This window comes from Saimiri boliviensis, chromosome 20 (genome assembly GCF_048565385.1).
Source record: "Saimiri boliviensis isolate mSaiBol1 chromosome 20, mSaiBol1.pri, whole genome shotgun sequence".
NCBI lineage: Eukaryota > Metazoa > Chordata > Mammalia > Primates > Cebidae > Saimiri > Saimiri boliviensis.
The window spans coordinates 29,463,533-29,482,329 of NC_133468.1; the positions used below are offsets into that span (position 1 = coordinate 29,463,533).

At 49.8% G+C, this 18,797-nt stretch overlaps 1 protein-coding gene across 6 annotated transcripts in view; it reads right to left on the reverse strand.

Annotated features, from left to right (window-relative positions):
- BAIAP2L1 (BAR/IMD domain containing adaptor protein 2 like 1) overlaps positions 1–18,797 on the reverse strand; it is a 127,645-nt gene that overhangs the window by 8,567 nt on the left and 100,281 nt on the right. For all 6 annotated transcript variants that reach the window (XR_012515352.1, XM_074390748.1, XM_010344787.3 and 3 more), the window contains 7 exons: positions 17,748–17,885; positions 15,702–15,854; positions 11,805–11,972; positions 10,086–10,233; positions 8,021–8,228; positions 6,458–6,535; positions 4,832–5,012 (listed from right to left, as the gene is read on the reverse strand). Coding sequence is in view for 5 of the 6 variants with exons in the window: in XM_074390748.1 (XP_074246849.1) it covers positions 4,832–5,012; positions 6,458–6,535; positions 8,021–8,228; positions 10,086–10,233; positions 11,805–11,972; positions 15,702–15,854; positions 17,748–17,885 (1,074 nt within the window). In the remaining variant the exon portion in view is untranslated. The remainder of the gene's footprint in view (positions 1–4,831; positions 5,013–6,457; positions 6,536–8,020; positions 8,229–10,085; positions 10,234–11,804; positions 11,973–15,701; positions 15,855–17,747; positions 17,886–18,797) is intronic.

An 18,797-nucleotide genomic window follows, 5' to 3' on the forward strand; every position in this document is an offset into this window, starting at 1 on the left:
ATAAATACATAAATGAAAATAAATACAATGAAACATCCAGTTCCTTTGTGGCACCATCTGTTTTTCAAGCGCTCTGCTGCCCTGTGTGCCTGTGGCTGATGGACTAGGCAGGGGGCATTTCCATCTGCACTGCTCGTCCCTGACACAGATGCTTGATCTGTGTTCCCTGCTGGTTCAGGAGGCTGCGAGGCCAGGAGGCCCAGAACACACAGCCATTCCCTGCTCCCAGCTATGGCCCATGGAGCAGCACTGATAATTATGCAGGCTGCTTCCCGCAGCTGCACTCCCAGAACTCCTGACTGGGATCGGTCTGGGTGAAACGTGGTCGCTTGTCTAGCAGAAGGAGCGCTATTGGCCGAGCGCAATGGCTCACGCCTGTAATCCCAGCACTTTGGGACGCCAAGGCAGGTGGATCACGAGTCAGGAGTTCAAGACCAACCTAGCCAAGATGTGGAAACCCCGTCTCTACTAAAAACTACAAAAATTAGCCAGGCGTGATGGTACATGCCTGTAATCCCAGCTACTCTGGAGGCTGAGGCAGGAGAATCTCTTGAACCCAGGCGGCAGAGGTTGCAGTGGGCTGATGTCGCACTACTGTACTCCAGCCTGGGTGACAGAGTGAGACTCCCTCTCAAACAAAACCAAAACAAAAGGAACGCATCCATAGAGGCTGGACGCAGGTGACTTGTGGTCCCCACCACCCCTCGCAACGCTTTTGTAGTCTGCTCAGGATGTTAAAATAACAGGGCGCAGAAGGCCACGGGGTTTGCTACTGGGAAAGTGCACTGATGTGGAGGCTGGGAACGGGGTTTCTAATCTGCTGTGGGCCCTGGAGAGCAGCTGTCATTCTTCTGTGCCTCCCTTTCTCCATTTCCCGAGACCCCGCAATCCCTCTGCCTCCTGGGAGGTCCCACACAGGAAGCACCATGAGGGTGCGAAGGGCAGGCAGGTACAAAAGACAGGAGGGGCCGCGGGCTGGGGGCGCCACTCCCCTCGCAGCCCAGCCAGAACTCAGGCAGCAGCCTGAGTGGGGGCTCGTCTTGCCTCTCTGGCTGCTGCCCAACCCCAGCTCTTAAGTCCCCCCAGGATACCACAGTGCCTGGGCCTTGTGCTTCTGCTGAAGCTCATGCCTCAGAGCTTGGTTCCAATGCTTCCCTCCTAGAAGCCTCCCCTGACGCGTCCCAGGAAGCCTGGCCTCTCCCCTTGTCCTAGCCCCAGGCATCATGTGCTCCCTGGACTCCACCCCTGCGTGGGTCTCATTCCTGTTTGTGTCTCGAAGGCCTGGCACTAGCCACCCCCTAGATGCCGGCTGGATGAGTGCTGATGGGATGGTCTCATCTCTGTCCACCCCTCCCCTACAGCCGAACCCTCCCTGCCATGTGACTGTTGACAGAAGTCTGCTGTCCAGGGAATATCAGCTGCTGTCAGTGATAAGCATGACCTCCCTGTGGGCGTCAACTCCACCCCTGTGCTGGAGAGGCCTTCTCGTTGATTTCAGTGATCATTAAGTTAATGGGCAATCATGACTCACACACAGAATCAATGACAACTGAAATTATTAGAATCCACAGAAGGAGGGCATTCTCATTAACTATTTGGGGCTTTTGAATGTTCTTAGATGAAACCAGAAATGAAAGGCTGCTAAAAGGAAAGACTGAAAAGCCTTCTAGCTTTCGAGACAGAAAGGGGGCACCTAAAGATGATAGCGTTTGAGTGTGTGTGCGTGTACTGGGAACCTGAAAACAAGGGGTGTGTGTGTGTGTGTGTTTGTGCGCGCGCACGTGCATGTGTGTGTGTCTGTGTGGTGGAGGTGGGAGGGAGAGTGGTCTGTGGGGGAGTGAACTTTGGCGGGTGCAGCCCGTGGAGGCAGCCGGGGACAGGATGACTGGAAATCTCTCCCGTGGAGGGGACAGGCTGAAGCCTGTGGGTACGAGCTGAGAACAGGATCTCAAGTGGGAAGGGCGGCAGTGGTGTCCACCTGGGCCAACTGTGCCGTGGAGGCTACAAAGCACCGGGTCGCCCCCTGCAGGCAGCCCCAGCCCAGCCCTCCAGGTCAGAGCCCTCGGGGACAGTGCTGTGTGTGCTCTGCCCGAGGAAGCAGGAAGCCTCAGATCGCTAGCAGCTGCCCGACACTGACAGAATGTCATGATTCAGCCAATGAAGAGGTTTAAAAATGAAGCCAGGTCACCTTTACACTCCCCAGTGCTAAGTAAGGAAGAATCTGTCATTACTGAGTACACTGATACTTAAAACCAGGCTGCTTCAATTCATCCAGTTCCCTGCAGTAAGAACGGCGGTGACGATGCTTTCCTCACCAAGCTTCACCCACGATAAATGCACTGACAATAGTGTGTTTTCGTTTCATAACACCAGAGACTATCCTGTGTTGGCCAAAGTGTTGGCGTTCTCACTTATAATTCCAGACTGATTTTTTTTTTTTTTTTTTTTTTTTTTTGAGACAGAGTCTCCCTCTGTCACCAGATTGGAGTGCAGTGGAATGATCTGGGCTCGTTGCAACCTCCGCCTCCCGGGTTCAAGTGATTCTCCTGCCTCAGCCTCTCAAGTAGCTGGGATTACAGGCATGTGCCACCATGCCTGGCTAATTTTTTGTATTTTTCAGTAGAGACGGTTTCTCCATGTTGGTCAGGCTGGTCTTGAACTCCTGACCTCAGGTGATCCAAAGTGCTGGGATTACAAGTGTGAGCCACCATGCCCGGCCCAGAACTAACGGATTTTTTGGGGCAAGATTCTTTTACCTTAAAAGGCATTATCCAACCTTAACAAAGCAGCAGGCTAGGCGAACATCAACAGCTATGAACATCGCAAAGAGACAAATACATGTCCCCATGTGCCTCCTCACCATTGAAATGCTCCAGCAAAACCGAACAGGCAAACAAGCAAAGCAGCAACAGACTCTGAGCAAGGCCTGAGGCCTTACCACCAATCTACAGAAATACAGGAGACACGGGGAAATGCAGCAGGGACGCCGTCAGCAAAACCCACATGGGGGACACCCACCAGGACAAACGACCGGTTCTTTTACAAACAGATTGCAAAGAAAGAGAGACAGAAGGGGAGATGGACAGATGGAGAAGGCCTCACGAGACCATCCACCAATTCCAAGGCGTGGAGCTGATCTGCATCCAGATTCAAACAACTACACTGTCAACAATTTTCATTTTATGTTTTCGGAGACAGGGTCTCTGTCACCAGGCTGGAGTGCAGTGGTATGAGCACGGTTCACAGCAGCCTTGACCTTCTGGGTTCAAGCGATTCTCCCACCACAGCCTCCCGAACAGATGAGACTACAGGCATGTGCCGTAACACCTGGCTAACTTCTGTATTTTTTGTAGATAAGGGGTTTTGCTATATTGCCCAGGCTGGTCTAAAACTCCTGGGCTCAAACAATCCTCCTGCCTTGGCCTCCCAAAGTGCCGGAATGACAGATTTGAGCCGTTGCACCTGGCCTCAAAGACATTTTGAATACAGTTTCGAAAGCTAGCATTCCTAAACCAAAGCATGCCACTGCAGCCTACACTGAGGCCAGTCTACGTTCGCAGGCGCCTCAAGGCTCACACGGAGTCACGTGAAGGTCTGGAGCACATTTCAGAACTGCACCATTTCCCATAATTGAGAGACACTGCCTGGGCACCACTCACAGCCAAACAAAGGCCCCACACGCAAGGTATGAACCCTGGCTCCTTCACCCAAAGCGAGACAGCTCCTGGAGCGAGGTGTGCAGACACCACTGCCCAGCCTCCTTCCCTTCTCCCAGGGGTCTCACACCAGGGTGCACCAAGCTCAGCCAATCTAACCCGGGAGTGATGTCCAGCCACATTCCCCCCCACCCACCATCACCTCACCTTGTATTATTCTCTGCGTGGCTTTTTTTTTTTTTGAGACGGAGTTTCACTCTTGTTACCCAGGCTGGAGTGCAATGGCGCAATCTCGGCTCACCGCAACCTCCGCCTCCTGGGTTCAGGCAATTCTCCTGCCTCAGCCTCCTGAGTAGCTGGGATTACAGGCACGCGCCACCACGCCCAGCTAATTTTTTGTATTTTTAGTCGAGACGGGGTTTCACCGTGTTGACCAGGATGGTCTCGATCTCTTGACCTCGTGATCCACCCGCCTGGGCCTCCCAAAGTGCTGGGATTACAGGCGTGAGCCAGCACACTTGGCTCTCTGCATGGCTTTTATCTCGATGTTTTTGTTTATTTTTTATTGTCTGCTTCCTATCACTAGAACCGAAGTTCCAAAGAGGCAGGGCCTGGTGTCCAGCAGACATGCGCGGTTGCGGGAATGGATGAATCGGTTCTGAGAGCCCAGGCGGTATGCTAGGCCCCCAGAGGCATTTTTAAGGTTATCTTTCAGGGTTATCTTTAACCTTAAGACCCCAGAACAGAGGGTTTAGGGTTAAAGATAACATACGGAGTGCCTGGGAGTAAACTTTCTAAAGAAAGATGAAGTTAGCACTTTTAACCTAAGCCTCCCTTCAGAACATATGAAAATGGAAGAAAATGGTGATTAAATGGCTAAAAGACTGCAGCCAGGCAGGAGAGAGAAGAAACCTAACAGAATCTAGCAAGCTGGGGGCTACTGTGTGTAAACTGTCACCGACAAGACAGAGGGCTGGAGTCAAGAAGGTTAAAGGCTGCATGACAAGGAAGGGAATCCAGAGGATCAAAGGTGACAAGACCCCTCCTCCTCCTCCCCAGTGACCGTCTTCCCACTGGGGGCAGAGCAGAGCAAGGTTGTCATGGTGGGAACAGGCCAGTGCCTCCCAGTGGCAGCGAGCCTGGTACAAAGGACACCCCCGTGCAGCTTTACTCACAGGAGCCACGGTCTCTGGCTTGGGCGCCGGCGACTTGAAGGTGGATGTAGTTCTGGCCGCGTCTGCCCGCCTGTCGGCAGCTGCCCCCATGGACAAGCATTCCAGGTAGTCGGGTGGGGGGATGACAACACTGTTGCTCTCAGACAAGTTCACGGTGCTGATGCTTCTCACCGGCGCAGGGCTCAAACCCAAAAAGGACAAGAGCACACACATAAGACAAGGTCTCACCGTGCAAACTCCAAACATCCTCCGTGTCCTTGACCAAGGATGACAGTAATGAGCGATCACAAACCAAAAACGGAACTCAAGCCTCACACACACCTCCCCATGCAGTACATATGTCAATACAAAACACTCTTAGTTTGTTTTGTTTTGTTTTTGTGTGTGACAGAGTCTCACTCTGTCACCCAGGCTGGAGTGCAATGGCATGATCTTGGCTCACTGCAACCTCTGCCTCCTGGGTTCAAGCAATTATCCTGCTTCAGCCTCCCAAGCAGCTGCGATCACAGGCGTGCATCACCACCCCTAACTAATTTTTGTATTTTTAGCTGAGATGGGGTTTCACTATGTTGGCCAGACTGGTCTCAAACTCCTGACCTTGTGATCCACCTCCTTGGCCTCCAAAGTGCTGGGATTACAGGTGTGAGCCACCGCACTTGACCTCATTTTCTTTTTCTTTTTTTTTTTTTTGAGATGAAGTCTCACTCTGTCGCCCAGCCTGGAGTGCAGTGGCACGATCTTGGCTCACTGCAACTTCCGCCTCCCAGGTTCAGGCAATTCTCCTGCCTCAACCTCCTGAGTGGCTGGGATTACAGGTGTGTGCCACCACGCCCAGCTAATTATTGTATTTTTAGTAGAGACGAGGTTTCGCCGTGTTGGTCAGGCTGGTCTCGAACTCCTGACCTCATGACCACCCGCCTGGGATGGGATTACAAGCGTGAGCCACCTGGCCTGGCCTCATTTTTTAAAATGGGGGCCCACCCTCATGGGGCTGCTGCGAGAATTAAATGAGAGAATCAGTGCAGTTACTACTGTTATTATCTGGCCTAGAATACGAATTTGGGGTTTTTCAGCAAGGAGGTGCTCGGCGAAGGTCATCAGGGTAGTTCAGGCCACGGGAGTGGACGAGATGGCCCAGCACAGGCAGGAAGGATGGACCCAGGGTGACCCCCAAGAACACTGATGCTTAACTGATGGGCAGAAGAGGGTGTAAAAAGCTGGTGAGGCAGATGACAGAGCACAGATCAAGCAGCCAGGGTCAGAGAACATTCCAGAAAAAGCATACAACAGTGCTAAGGGCTACTATGTAAGATAAGGATGGAAAACACATGCCTTGGCTTTAGCGACCAGGAGGTGCAGGGGACAGGGAGGGAGTTTCAGGGGGCCGCAGAAGTAGGGAGAGGAGGTGGCCTGGGCTGTGTCTCCTCATAGCAGTCAGCAAAGCTCGGGGACAAGAGAAGTCACGGCAGACAGCACCGTGGGCCACAGTCTCATCTCTCACTGATCCACGAGAGCCGGGGCTGAGGGCAGGGCCTGCGACAGAGCTACAGCCAGATGGTGATGAGTTATGGAGACATCAGGCAGGGGTTTCTGTTGCTGAGAGCGCTCAGCCACACTCAGGGCTACCTTGGCGTGGGCGCAGTCATTGCTTCCGTCTCATTTTCTTCTAGCAACTTCGTGTATGACGACGGGAACCAGCCCCTCCTGCAGGCAAAGAAGGAGAAAAGACCCTATCAGCAGTAGGCAAGTGTGCAGGGAAACCTCCCTGAACAGCTTGATGAAAGCTCAGGGCAGACTGCACCATAAAGGCCCACGTGTGGAGTGAATGAAATTAAGGCTTTGAATAGATGAATATGGACTTTCAGATATACTGAACAATGTGTATTGCTAAAAATTTTTCTTGGACAGGTGTGGTGGCTCATGCCTGTAATTCCAGCACTTTGGGAGACCAAGGCAGGCAGATCATGAGGTCAGGAGTTCAAGACCAGCCTGGCCAACATGGTGAAACCCCGTCTCTACTAAAAATACAAAAATTAGCTGGGCATGGTAGCAGGAGCCTGTAATCCCAGCTACTCAGGAGTCTGAGGCAGGAGAATTGCTTGAATCCAGGAGGTGGAGGTTGCAGTGAGCTGAGATTGTGCCATTGTACTCCAGCCTGGGCAACAGAGTGAGATTCAGTCTCAAAAATAAACAAACAAAAGTTTTCCTTTTTTTAAAAAAAAAAAAAAATACAGACAGGCTTTTGCTCTGTTGCCCAGGCTGGAGTGAGTGGGGCGATCGTAGCTCACTGTGGCCTCAAACAATCCTCCTACCTCAGCATCCGAGTAGCTGGGACTAGAGGCGTGTACCACTATGCCTGGCTAAAAAGCAATATATGTTGTATTTATAACATTAACTTGATTTGGATTACCCTTTTGCTTATTTTTCATATGGTTTTATTTAACACATCTGAACAATCTATCTAGAAAACTGACAAGCCAGTTACAGTAAGACTTGTGCACATACTTATGGCTGAAATTATGAGGATGGCATTCAAACTACCTATGTGCTAAACTTTAACAAAGTATATCTGATATGCAGATTATCCTCAAGAAATCAAATGCTAATTATTATTATTATTATTATTTTCTTTTTGAGATGGAGTCTTGCTGTCACCCAAGGTTGGAGTGCAGTGGCGCCATCTCGGCTCACTGCAACGCCCACCTCCCAGGTTCAATCCCAGATTCCCCTGCCTCACCTTCCCGAGTAGCTAGGAGTACAGGCATGCACCACCATGCCTGGCTACTTTTCGTATTTTTAGTAGAGATGGGTTTTCGCCATGTTGACCCGGCTGGTCTGGAGACTCCTGACCTCAGGTGATCCGCCCACCTTGGCCTCCCCAAGTGCTGGGATGCTCAGCACTCGGCTAGACGCTAAATTTTTTAAAAAAACTAAAGAATGTTTACTACTTGCAGAGAGGTGACTTCACATGATCTAATAACCTAGGCATGCACCATTCTATCTCTACACGCACAGACATACAGAAAATAGCCTTGGATCGAATAACCCGAGCTAACTAAACTAGAACGAAACCAGAAACTTCACTTCGGCTAAAATGTGAACATGCCCACAAAGACGACTTGCAGCTTGGCTGCTCTGGAAGGGAGTGGCCGTCTGGAGCCCTGCGGGGACCATCACGCCCAGACTTACGCCTTGGACATATCATGTTCTCCGTACAGCCAGCCATCCTTCTCCTCGGGGATGAGCAGCGTGATGACGTCTCCCTGTGCAAAGCTGAGTAAGGTCTTGTTGGCGCCCGCAGTGTGCGGGAAGATGGTCTTCACTTTCTGCTTTTTCATCATGTTCAGTCCAGTTGCAACCGAAACTGATCGTTGTAAACTGGGATCTTCGGAAGTAGCTGTTGGAGGGGATGTAGCGGTAATGGCTTCTCAAAGCATGAGAATCAATAGGCACGTTCCAATGAGCAAGCCCCAGACAGCCACCCATGCCCATCTTGCCACCAATGCTCCTTCCATGGAAACTGACCCTGTCGTATTTCCTCACCTTGATCATTGCCCAGAAGGGACAGGGACTGCTGAGAAACAGAGGCAGCCCGCGGCCTGAAGCCACGCACAGTGCAGAAGAGGATCCCTGCAGCTGTGGGCTCTTTTCCTGACCCAAGGACAAGGCAGCGTCTGCCAGGTTTATCTGCGCTCTGCTTTGGCCAGGATGGCTCTCCTGAGAGGCAAACTGCCCCATCGCCAAACCGCCCTTGCAATTGCAATCGCACAGGCAGGCCGGGGCCACGGTTCAAACCCAACTGCCAATGTCCACAAAGAAAAGAAGAAAACTGCAAACACAGTCAGTCTTGCCATGCCGGCTGCTCAGCTTCTCACCCCCAGGCGTGGGAAGGATGAGGTGAGGATGAGTTCCATTTATGGATTCCTCACCAGGGGCCCATCGCCAATCTCAATGCCTCACAGCTGCCATCCTGCCAGACTCCCAGGAGGAAGGTGCTGCCATTATCCACAGGACAGACCCCACAGCTGGCAAGTGCTGGGCTGGGCCAGGAAGCAGCTCCAGCAGGCCCATCCCAGAGCCTCTACTCATGAGGCTGTACTGTTCGTTTCCATTCAAACGCAGGCTGATATTTCCACTCCAGGGGAAAAAACATAAAATATATACATATATGTATGCATAACATTTGAGACAGAGTCTCATTCTGTTGCCCAGGCTGGAGTATAGTGGCAGGATCACAGGTCACTGCAGCCTGGACTTCCCAGGCTTAAAGGATCCTCCCTCCTCAGGCTTCTAAGTAGCTGGGACTACAGGCACACATGCTGCCATGCCAGGATCATTTTAAATTTTTTTTGTAGAGACAGTGTCTCACTATGTTGCCCAGTCTGGTCCTGACCTCCTGGCCTCAAGCAATCCTCCTACCTTGGCCTCCCAAAGTGCTGGGATTATAGGTGTGAGCCACTGCTTCAGGCCCTTTTAAAAATATATATATATTTTCGTTTTCCATTCAAGTTTTCCCAAGCTAGTAATACAGCAAGCATCTTTAATTTAAAACAATGCCAGATCTCTTTCTGCTTTATTCTTGCAGATTCTTCATGATTACAACATACACCTTGCTGCCCCTTTAACCTGCCACTCTCTACCTTGCTGGTGTTGAACTCAACAGCAATTTTCTTTTCTTTTCTTTTTGAGACAGAGTCTCACTCTGTTGTCCAGGCAGGAGTGCAGTGGTGCGATCTCAGCTCACTGCAACCTCTGCCTCCTGGGTTCAAGCAATTCTCCTATCTCAGCCTCCCAAGTAGCTGGGACTACAGGTGCATGCCTCCACCTCTGGCTAATTTTTGTATTTTTTAGTAGAGACGGGGTTTCACCATGTTGGTCAGGCTGGTGTCGAACTCTTGACCCTCAGGTGATCCACCTGCCTCAGCGTCCCAAAGTGCTGAGATTACAGGCATGAGCCACCACGCCCAGCCTCCATTTATTTGTAAATATATTAATTCTCAACCGTATGTTTGTGCTGGCTAAACATCAGTCAGTGTGCAGAACTGGTGAGTGTCAGAGAAATGTATCACTTATCAGTGCATCTCATAGTTTAGACCTGTATTTGTTCTGAACTCATGCCTGCACAGCCAGGGCTGAATGTATCCACTATACCTGCTTGTTTACCTCCAGACCTTGCAACACATTTATCCAAAATATTTATTTCACAGCTTATCTTAAAACAAATTTAAAATGTATCTTCAAAGAAATCTCTTACCTGTTGAATTATTTATCCTTTCTGATTTTGGTGCGGCCATTGCTGGGTTATTAAACATATCGATCAAAGGACTGGTATACGCTCGGCCTGAAGGAGCGGGGGGCATCTTTGGTGAGCATTTAGAAAGGGTGTCATAATCTTTCCTAACCTGTGAAAAATTCTGTATTAGTCTAATATTAGTATCATGCAGAATTGGAATTACACAGATTCCCAAGGCTTTTTTTTTTTTTTTAATCATAGGCTTTATTTTTATTTATTTATTTTGAGAGAGTCTCACTCTGTGGCCCAGGCTGGAGTGTAGCAGTATGATCTCAGCTCACTGCAACCTCTGTCTCCCAGATTCACATGATTCTCCTGCTTCAGCCTCCCAAGTAGCTGGATTACAGGCAGGTGCTACCACACCCAGCTATTTTCTGTATTTTTAGTAAAGATGGGGTTTTACCATGTTGGCCCGGCTGCTCTCGAACTTCTGACCTCGAGTGTTCAGCTTCCCAAAGTTACGGGGGTAGGACATGGGGATAGAGGCTGGGGTCTTTATTTCTTCAATCACATTCATGATTTTCTTTGGTACTTTGATGGCATCAACGCAGATCTCCTGCCACAGATTCTGGGTGTGGTGGCATGCACCTGTAGTCCTGCTACTTGGGAGACTGAGGCAGGAGAATCACTTGAACCCAGGAGGCAGTGGTTGCAGTGAGCTGAGATCACAGGTATGAGCCACTGCACCCGGCCACATTTCAGGGTGTTTGAGATGGGCAGAAAGAGCAGCCCCGCGTGTTTAAACTACCTGCTACATCCCAGTCTCCACAGAGAGCCCAGGTTCAAAGATTGGCAAACTACAAATGTGCAAATTCATTACTGTGAATACCTTGATGCCTGTTTTTTTTCTTGAAGTGCCTGACATTGTGATGAATGGCATCGGAGTGTGTCTAATTTATTTTGTGAGATACCTATAGTTCCTTCCTTGGGAAAAAACTTAGTTGAAATGATTACAATTAAAAACAGCAAGAAGCTGGGTACGATGGCTCACACCTGTAATTCCAGCACTTTGGGAGGCTGAGGTGGGTGGATCACAAGGTCAAGAGATAGAGATCATCCTGGCCAACATGGTGAAACCCCATCTCTACTAAAAATACAAAAAATTAGTTGGGTGTGGTGGCCCATGCCTGTAGTCCCAGCTACTCGGGAGGCCGAGGCAGGAGAATCACTTGAGCCCAGGAGGTGGTGGTTGCAGCGAGCCAAGACGGTGCCACTGCATCCAGCCAGGTGACAGAGCAAGACTCCATCTCCAAAAATAAAAATACAAAAATACAAAAAATTAGCCAGGTATGGTGGTGGGCACCTGTAATCCCAGCTATTTGGGAGGCTGAGGCTGGAGAAACACTTGAACTCAGGAGGTGGAGGTTGCAGTGAGCTGCGATCACACCATTGCACTCCAGCCTGGGCGACAGAGCAAGACTCTGTCTCAAAAAACAAACAAAAAACCCAACAAAAAAGCCAGTAAGAATAAAATTTTCAAAACAAAGATAATAGCACCAAATATAGTATAAAACATGTGCCCAGCTAACTTCACATCTCAAGGTATGAGGATAGAGGTGCAAAAAGGTGGCCTTGGAAGTCATAAGGAGGACTTCTGATTTCTACCACCAAAGACGAATTTGGCCTGGATGAAGTTAGGAAACACACAATTGAAATCTGGAAGAGAAAACTGACTCCTACCACATTTCTTCTCTCAATCATGGGCGAAGGCTGAGGTGTCCCGGACACGGGGGTAGAGGCTGGGGTCTTTATTTCTTCGATCATATTCATGATTTTCTCTGGCACTTTGATGGCATCAACGCAGGTCTCCTGCCACCGAGGCAGCTTGGAATTCAGTAGTTCTGCAGACTGCAAATCCAAAAGAAGAAAACTAAAGACAAAGACAACTGTTTGAAGAGCTGAGAAAAATTCCATCTCGTCATATCGCTGATAACCTATTACAGGCTTAGCAGCAGGAGTGTGGGGGCTCTGGGTTAAACTCGGGGAGCAGTTTAAGCACCTAGGGCATCTGCTGTATCTCACTGGCTGAGAGGGGCATGAACGGTGAATCAAACGGAAAGTTCCTGCTCTCGCTCTGTGAATACAGAGCTTAGGACTAATACGGAGATGGTAAATGGTTAAGAACCAGAACAGAAACTCAAAGGGAGGCAGGGAACAATCTGGATGAATCCTGTTTTCCAGGTGGCCCCCAAAATACTAACTAACCATCACTTTCTCCCTCCCACTCCTACTCAAAGCAGCGCCTCCAACACAGGCCACCAGCCCAGGAACTGACTCTGACTGGTTCACGCATGAGAGAATTGACTCCGACTCTGTCCAGAGAGTATCTAGGGGAAAGAGGGACTGTCGTCGGTGAGTGGTGCAGTGCCGAGGGATACCCCACCACAGGCCGAATAAGGCTTTGCAGAGCAGACCCTGACCAGCGGGGATGAGACCCTGCAGCCCTGGAGGCTGAGCGCCCCTCCAGCACCCACAAGCCTGACAACTGGGCTCCCAGAGGGGCCCCCAGGCCCTTCCAGTGAACCCCTTTTCTGAGCAGCACTCTGGTTAGACAAGGGAAGTCGGGGCCCTGCCCTGCAGCTGTGTACATGTCAGTCACGCTGCTTTTAATCAGCCTCTCAGTTTACAAAGAGGGGCAGGGGAGCTGATGTCAGTGCTGGAGGGGGGGCAAAGCCCCCATACCACTATTGTCCCCAAATGTCACCCTGACACACTAGGTCAACGCCATCCCACCCCCAACTGTCACCCTGACACACCAAGTCAACACCACCCGACCCTCGGCTATCACCCTGACCCTCTGCAGCAACGCGGACCAGCTGCTTGGGCCTGCTTCATCCCAGCTCCACAGAAAGGTCTGGGGTGCTTTAGCTGAATTAAGGCAAGTCACAAAACCAGTTTTCAGATAGTTGAAGAAACTTCCAGTATAGAAAGGAGCAGGTTTGATCTGTGTCACTCTATAAAGCATTACTGGGACCCATGGTTAAGTCTAAGAAAGACTCTGCTGATAACTGGAGCTCCCTGAAAAGGGGCCAGGCTGCCTCATGACATGGCGGGGTGTCACAGAGGAAGAGGACCTCCAGGTCACCTCTGAACCCTCCAGCCTACGGTCCCGGTGCCACAGGATGCCCTCACTCTGGGAAGAGAAGATTCTAAAGTGAACTCTGCATTCCCAAAACTAGTACAGATGCACGGTTGACAAAAGTGATCACCTAGTACAGCAATTCTTTCCTTGGCTATAATCATTTTCTTTCTTTTTTTGAGATGGAATTTCGCTCGTTACCCAGGCTGGAGTGCAATGGCACAATCTCAGCTCACTGCAGCCTCCACCTCCTGGGTTCAAGCAATTCTCCTGCCTCAGCCTCCCAAGTAGCTGGGACTACAGGTGTGAGCCACCATGCCCAGCTAATTTTTTTAATTTTAGTAGAGACGGGGTTTCACCATGTTGACCAGGATGGTCTCGCTCTCTTGACCTCGTGATCCACCTGCCTTGGCCTCCCAAAGTGCTGGGATTACAGGCATGAGCCACCACACCCCGCCTTAACCATTTTATTTTTCTTTTTTGAGAGAGGATCTTGGCTCTGTCACCCAGGCTGGAGTGCACTGGTATGATCACAGCTCACTGCAGCCTCGAACTCCTGGGCTCAAGCAATCCTTCCACCTCAGCCTCCTGAGTAGCTGGGGCCATAGGTGCACACCACCTCACCTGGCTAATTAAAAAAAATTTATTTTTGTAGAGACAGGGTCTCACTATGTTGCCCTGGGCTCAAGTGATCCTCCTGCCTTGGCCACCCAAACGGCTGAGATTACAGGCATAAGCCACTGTGCCTAGTCTGCTGTTCTCATTTTAAATCTGTTTTAGTTTAGGGAGCTGAACATTCCTTCGGGGTATTTTTTTTTTTTTTTTTTTTTTAGGCAGTCTTACTATGTCGGCCAGGCTGGAGTGCAGTGGTGCGATCTGGGCTTACTGTAACCTCAGCCTCTCAGGTTCAAGCAATTCTCCTGCCTTGCCTCCCAAGTGGCTGGGATTACAGGCGCCCACCACACGTGGCTAATTTTTGTATTTTTAATAGAGACAGGTTTCACCATGTTGGCCAGGCTGGTCTCGAACTTCTGACCTCAAGTGATTTGCCCACCTGGGCCTCCCAAAGTGCTGCGATTACAGGTGTGAGACATCATGCCCAGTCCTGAATACTCTTTACAGTTGTAAAAAGTGTATAGAAAATACATTTGCCTACATACAAGGTATTTTTACTTTAAAACAAAGATGAAGTTGACTCATATTCAAGCTCTTGCAAAGCTTCTGATATTTTGGAACACTCTGACTGTACTATGAAGAACAATGAATACTTGGCCTCAACCACTGCTAGTTCTGGATGTTTACAAAGGCCCAAAAGGGTTCATAATTTAAAACAACACATTATGGCATGTGTTGCATAATGATTCCTGGGGGTTCTAAGCTTGCAGCTGCGTGTGCTGGAAGGAGGGTGATGAGGTCATTCAGTTGAAGAAACCAGGAACAAACACCATCAAGAGGAATGAATGCATCACTGAGCCTAGCTGTACTGATGTGTGTGAATGGGGCCTGTGGGCTGGGACAGAACTGCCTGTGACCCCCATACACAGACCCATGAAGGGAGCATCTCAAATTGCCCAGGTGAGGTAGACCTGGGCCCGCGGGGACTCAGTGGCAGCTATGGTGAAGACACTGATGCTGAGGACACATCAGAGCGCCTGGGAAAAGCTGACTCGCAGGTGAGAAGAGCAAATGTGCTATTCTCAATGATGAAGCATTATTTTATGAAGGACTTTAAATATGGATGTATTTTTTATTAATTTTTTGGGGGGATGGGGGGATAGAGTCTCACTCTGTTGCCCAGGCTGGAGTGCAGTGGCATGATCTCGGCTCACTACAGCCTCCACCTCCCAGGTTGAAGCAAATCTCCTGCCTCAGCCGCCCAAACAGCTGGGACTATAGGCGTGTGGTACCATGCCTGGCTAATTTTTTTATTTTTAGTAGCGATGGGGTTTCACCATGTTGGCCAGGACGGTCTTGATCTCCTGACTTCATGCTCCACCTGTCTCAGCATCCCAAAGTGCTGGGATTACAGGCGTGAGCCACTGTGCCTGGCCTATTAGAATCTTTTCATTGGGAAAATGGCCCACTGCTTTATATTGGGGACCTGTGGAAGGTGAGGGGCGTGCCTGTGTGTACATCTCTCCATGTATGGACTGACTGAGACAGGGTCCTGCTCTGTTGCTCAGGTTGGAGTGCAGTGGCACAATCATAGCTGACTGCAGCCTCAACTTCCCAGGCTCAAGGGATCCTCCCACCTCAGCCTCCTGAGTAGCTAGGACTACAGGCACATGTTATCATGCCTGGCTAGTTTTTTAAATTTTTTTACAGAGTTTTGCCATGTTGCCCAGGCTGGTCTTGAACTCCTGATCTCAGGTGATTTGCCTGCCTCAGCCTCCCAAAGTGTTGGGATTACAGGCATGAGCCATGGTCCAGCCTTCTGGGGCATTTAAATATGAAATAAAGTTATTAATACACTCAATGCAATTTGCCACCATGCCCACCTGTAAGTGATAATAATGTATGTGGTTGGCAAAGCCGCAGTGCTTGTCAACCAGAAAGCAGAAGCGCCTCTTCTCTTCAAGCAGAGCTTCTTTGCAACCATCTGCAATAAATTTCTGGATTTCACTCTGACGAGAAGTAACGGTCTCCACGTACTAAAAAAAAATAATAGTTACATAAGTATGACACGAGCATCAGATAGCACACAGCCTGACGTTTATCTTCTGCCATCTTCATGCCTGCTTTTTTTTTTTTTTTTTTGAGACGGAGTTTCGCTCTTGTTACCCAGGCTGGAGTGCAATGGCGCGATCTCGGCTCACCGCAACCTCCGCCTCCTGGGTTCAGGCAATTCTCCTGCCTCAGCCTCCTGAGTAGCTGGGATTACAGGCACGTGCCACCATGCCCAGCTAATTTTTTGTATTTTTAGTAGAGACGGGGTTTCACCATGTTGACCAGGATGGTCTCGATCTCTTGACCTCGTGATCCACCCGCCTCGGCCTCCCAAAGTGCTGGGATTACAGGCTTGAGCCACCGCGCCTGGCCCATGCCTGCTTTATTTGAATAATAAACACATGAGAGGAAAGTATGTTGTAACCTGACCCAGGTAGATACCATTGTTCTCCGTGAGGTCCCTGACTCATGTGCAAAGAGAAGTCGCTGACACCTTCCCATGGGGTGATTTGCACAAATATTACTTTGTATTCCAGAGATATGATTGTGTCCTACTGGGAAGTACCATGGGCTTTGGAACCAGAAAGTTCCAGGTTCAAACCCAGTTTCAAATGCCAACAATGTGTGATATGGCTTGGCTGTGTCCCCACCCAAATCTCATCTTGAATTGCAGCTTCCATAATTCTTAAGTGTTTCGGGGGGGACCTGGTGGGAGCTGGTCTTTCCTGTGCTAGGCTTGTGATAGTGAATGAGTCTCACAGATCTCATGGTTTTATAAGCAGGAGTTTCCCTGCACACACTCTCTCTTTGCCTGCTGCCATCCATGTATGAGGTGACTCGCTTCTCCTTGCCTTCTGCCATGATTGTGAGGCCTCCCCAGCCACGTGGAGCTGTGAGTCCATTAAACCTCTTTCTTTTGTAAACTGCCCAGTCTCAGGTATGTCTTTATCAGCAGCGTGAAAATGGAATAATAAAATATGATATAACCTAAGCCTCATTTTCCCCATCTGCATAGTGGGAATAGTAACACCAATCATGGAGAGCCTCTTCTCCTTTCAGAGCCAGGAGAAAAAGCCCATGTTTTGGCAGGAGGCCGCTAACTAATTATTCTTAACTCTGGAAAACTCCACATCCTTCAGCTCTCAGTCAAAATGCTTATTTTAAAAAACTGATACATGACATTCATATATATTTATGGGGCACGTGTAATAATGATCAAGACAGGGTCCTTGGGTGTCCATCACCTCAAGTTATTATTTCTGCGTGTTGGGTACGTTCCAAGACCTCTCTTCTAATTATTTTGAAATATACAAGGCATTGCTATTAACTACAGTCACCCTACTCTGCTCCTGGACACTAGAATTTATTCCTTTTATCCATCTGTATGTTTGTACCTATTAACCAAGCACTCCTTCATCCACTCCCTCCCCTTGCATCGACACACTCACCATCCTCAGCTATCTAGAGAATTACAGGTAACCAGCATTCTACTTTCCACCTCTATGAGATCAACTTCAAAAATTTTTTTTTGAGATGGAGTCTTGCTCTGTCACCAAGGCTGGAGTGCAGTGGCACAATCTTGGCTCATTGCAACCTCTGCCTCCTAGGTTCAAGCGATTCTCCTGCCTCAGCCTCCCAAATAGCTGGAACTACAGGCACCTGCCATCACCTCAGCTAATTTTTGTGTTTTTAGTAGAGATGGCGTTTCACCATGTTGGCCAGGCTGGTCTTGAACTCTTGACCTCAAATGATCTACCCACCTTGGCCTCCCAAAGTGCTGGGATTAAAGGGGTGAGCCACCACACCCGGCCAACCTCCTCTTAAACTGTACAAATTATCAACAACAAAAGAAAACAAGATATTGCTGAAAAGCTCACCTCAATTTCTTTGTGTTCATATTTGAGAGCGTTTCGTCCTCCTTGGCTTTTCCTTCTGATCTTCTTCAACTCAGCTTGGGATTTCTCCAAAGACTCTAATTTATTCTTGTGTTCTGTTTGGTATCTTTTTAGAGTTGCCTGTAAGTTAAATGCTGTGCTTATTTTACTGTGGTGCCACACAAATTGCCACACAGTTGCTTCTGCTTACACTTCCACTGTGTGTGGCTGCTCAGGGCCTGATATGATACTCTCACTTCATGCCATCCTCATGCTGGCTGGGGCCCGCACACTCACACCAGTGCACACCATCTTCCTGCTGGCCAGGGCCCTCACACCCATGCCAGTTCACACCACCCTCATGCTGGCCGGGGCCCCCACACCCAAGCCAGTTCACACCATCCTTCTACTGGCTGAGGCCCTCACACCCATGCCAGTCTCACACCATCCTTCCTCTGGCTGAGGCCCCCACACCCACACCAGTTTCACACCATCCTCCTGCTGGCTGGGGCTCCCACACCCAAGCCAGTCTCATACCATCCTTCCTCTGGCTGAGGCCCCCACACCCAAGCCAGTTCGCACCATCCTCCTGCTGGCTGGGGCCCCCATGCCCACACCAGTTCACACCATCCTCATACTGGCTGGGGCCCCTACACTCACACCAGTTCACACCATCCTCCTGCTGCCCAGGGCCCCCACACCCACACTTTACACCATCCTCATGCTGGCCAGGGCCCTCACCCATCAGTTCACATCATCTGCATGCTGGCTGCAACCCTCACCCTGCAGTTCACACCATCCTCACACTGGCTGGGACCCTCACCTTGCAGTTCACACTATCTGCATGCTGGCTGGGACCCTTGCCTGACAGTTCACACCATCCTCACAATGGTCAGGGCCCTCACTCATTTCACACCATCCTTATGTTGGCTGGGACCATCACCCTGCAGTTCACCCTGCAGTTCACACCATCATCACACTGCCCAGGGCCCTCACTCCTCATTTCACAGCATCCTTATGCTGGCTGGGACCCTCACCCTCCAGTTCACACCA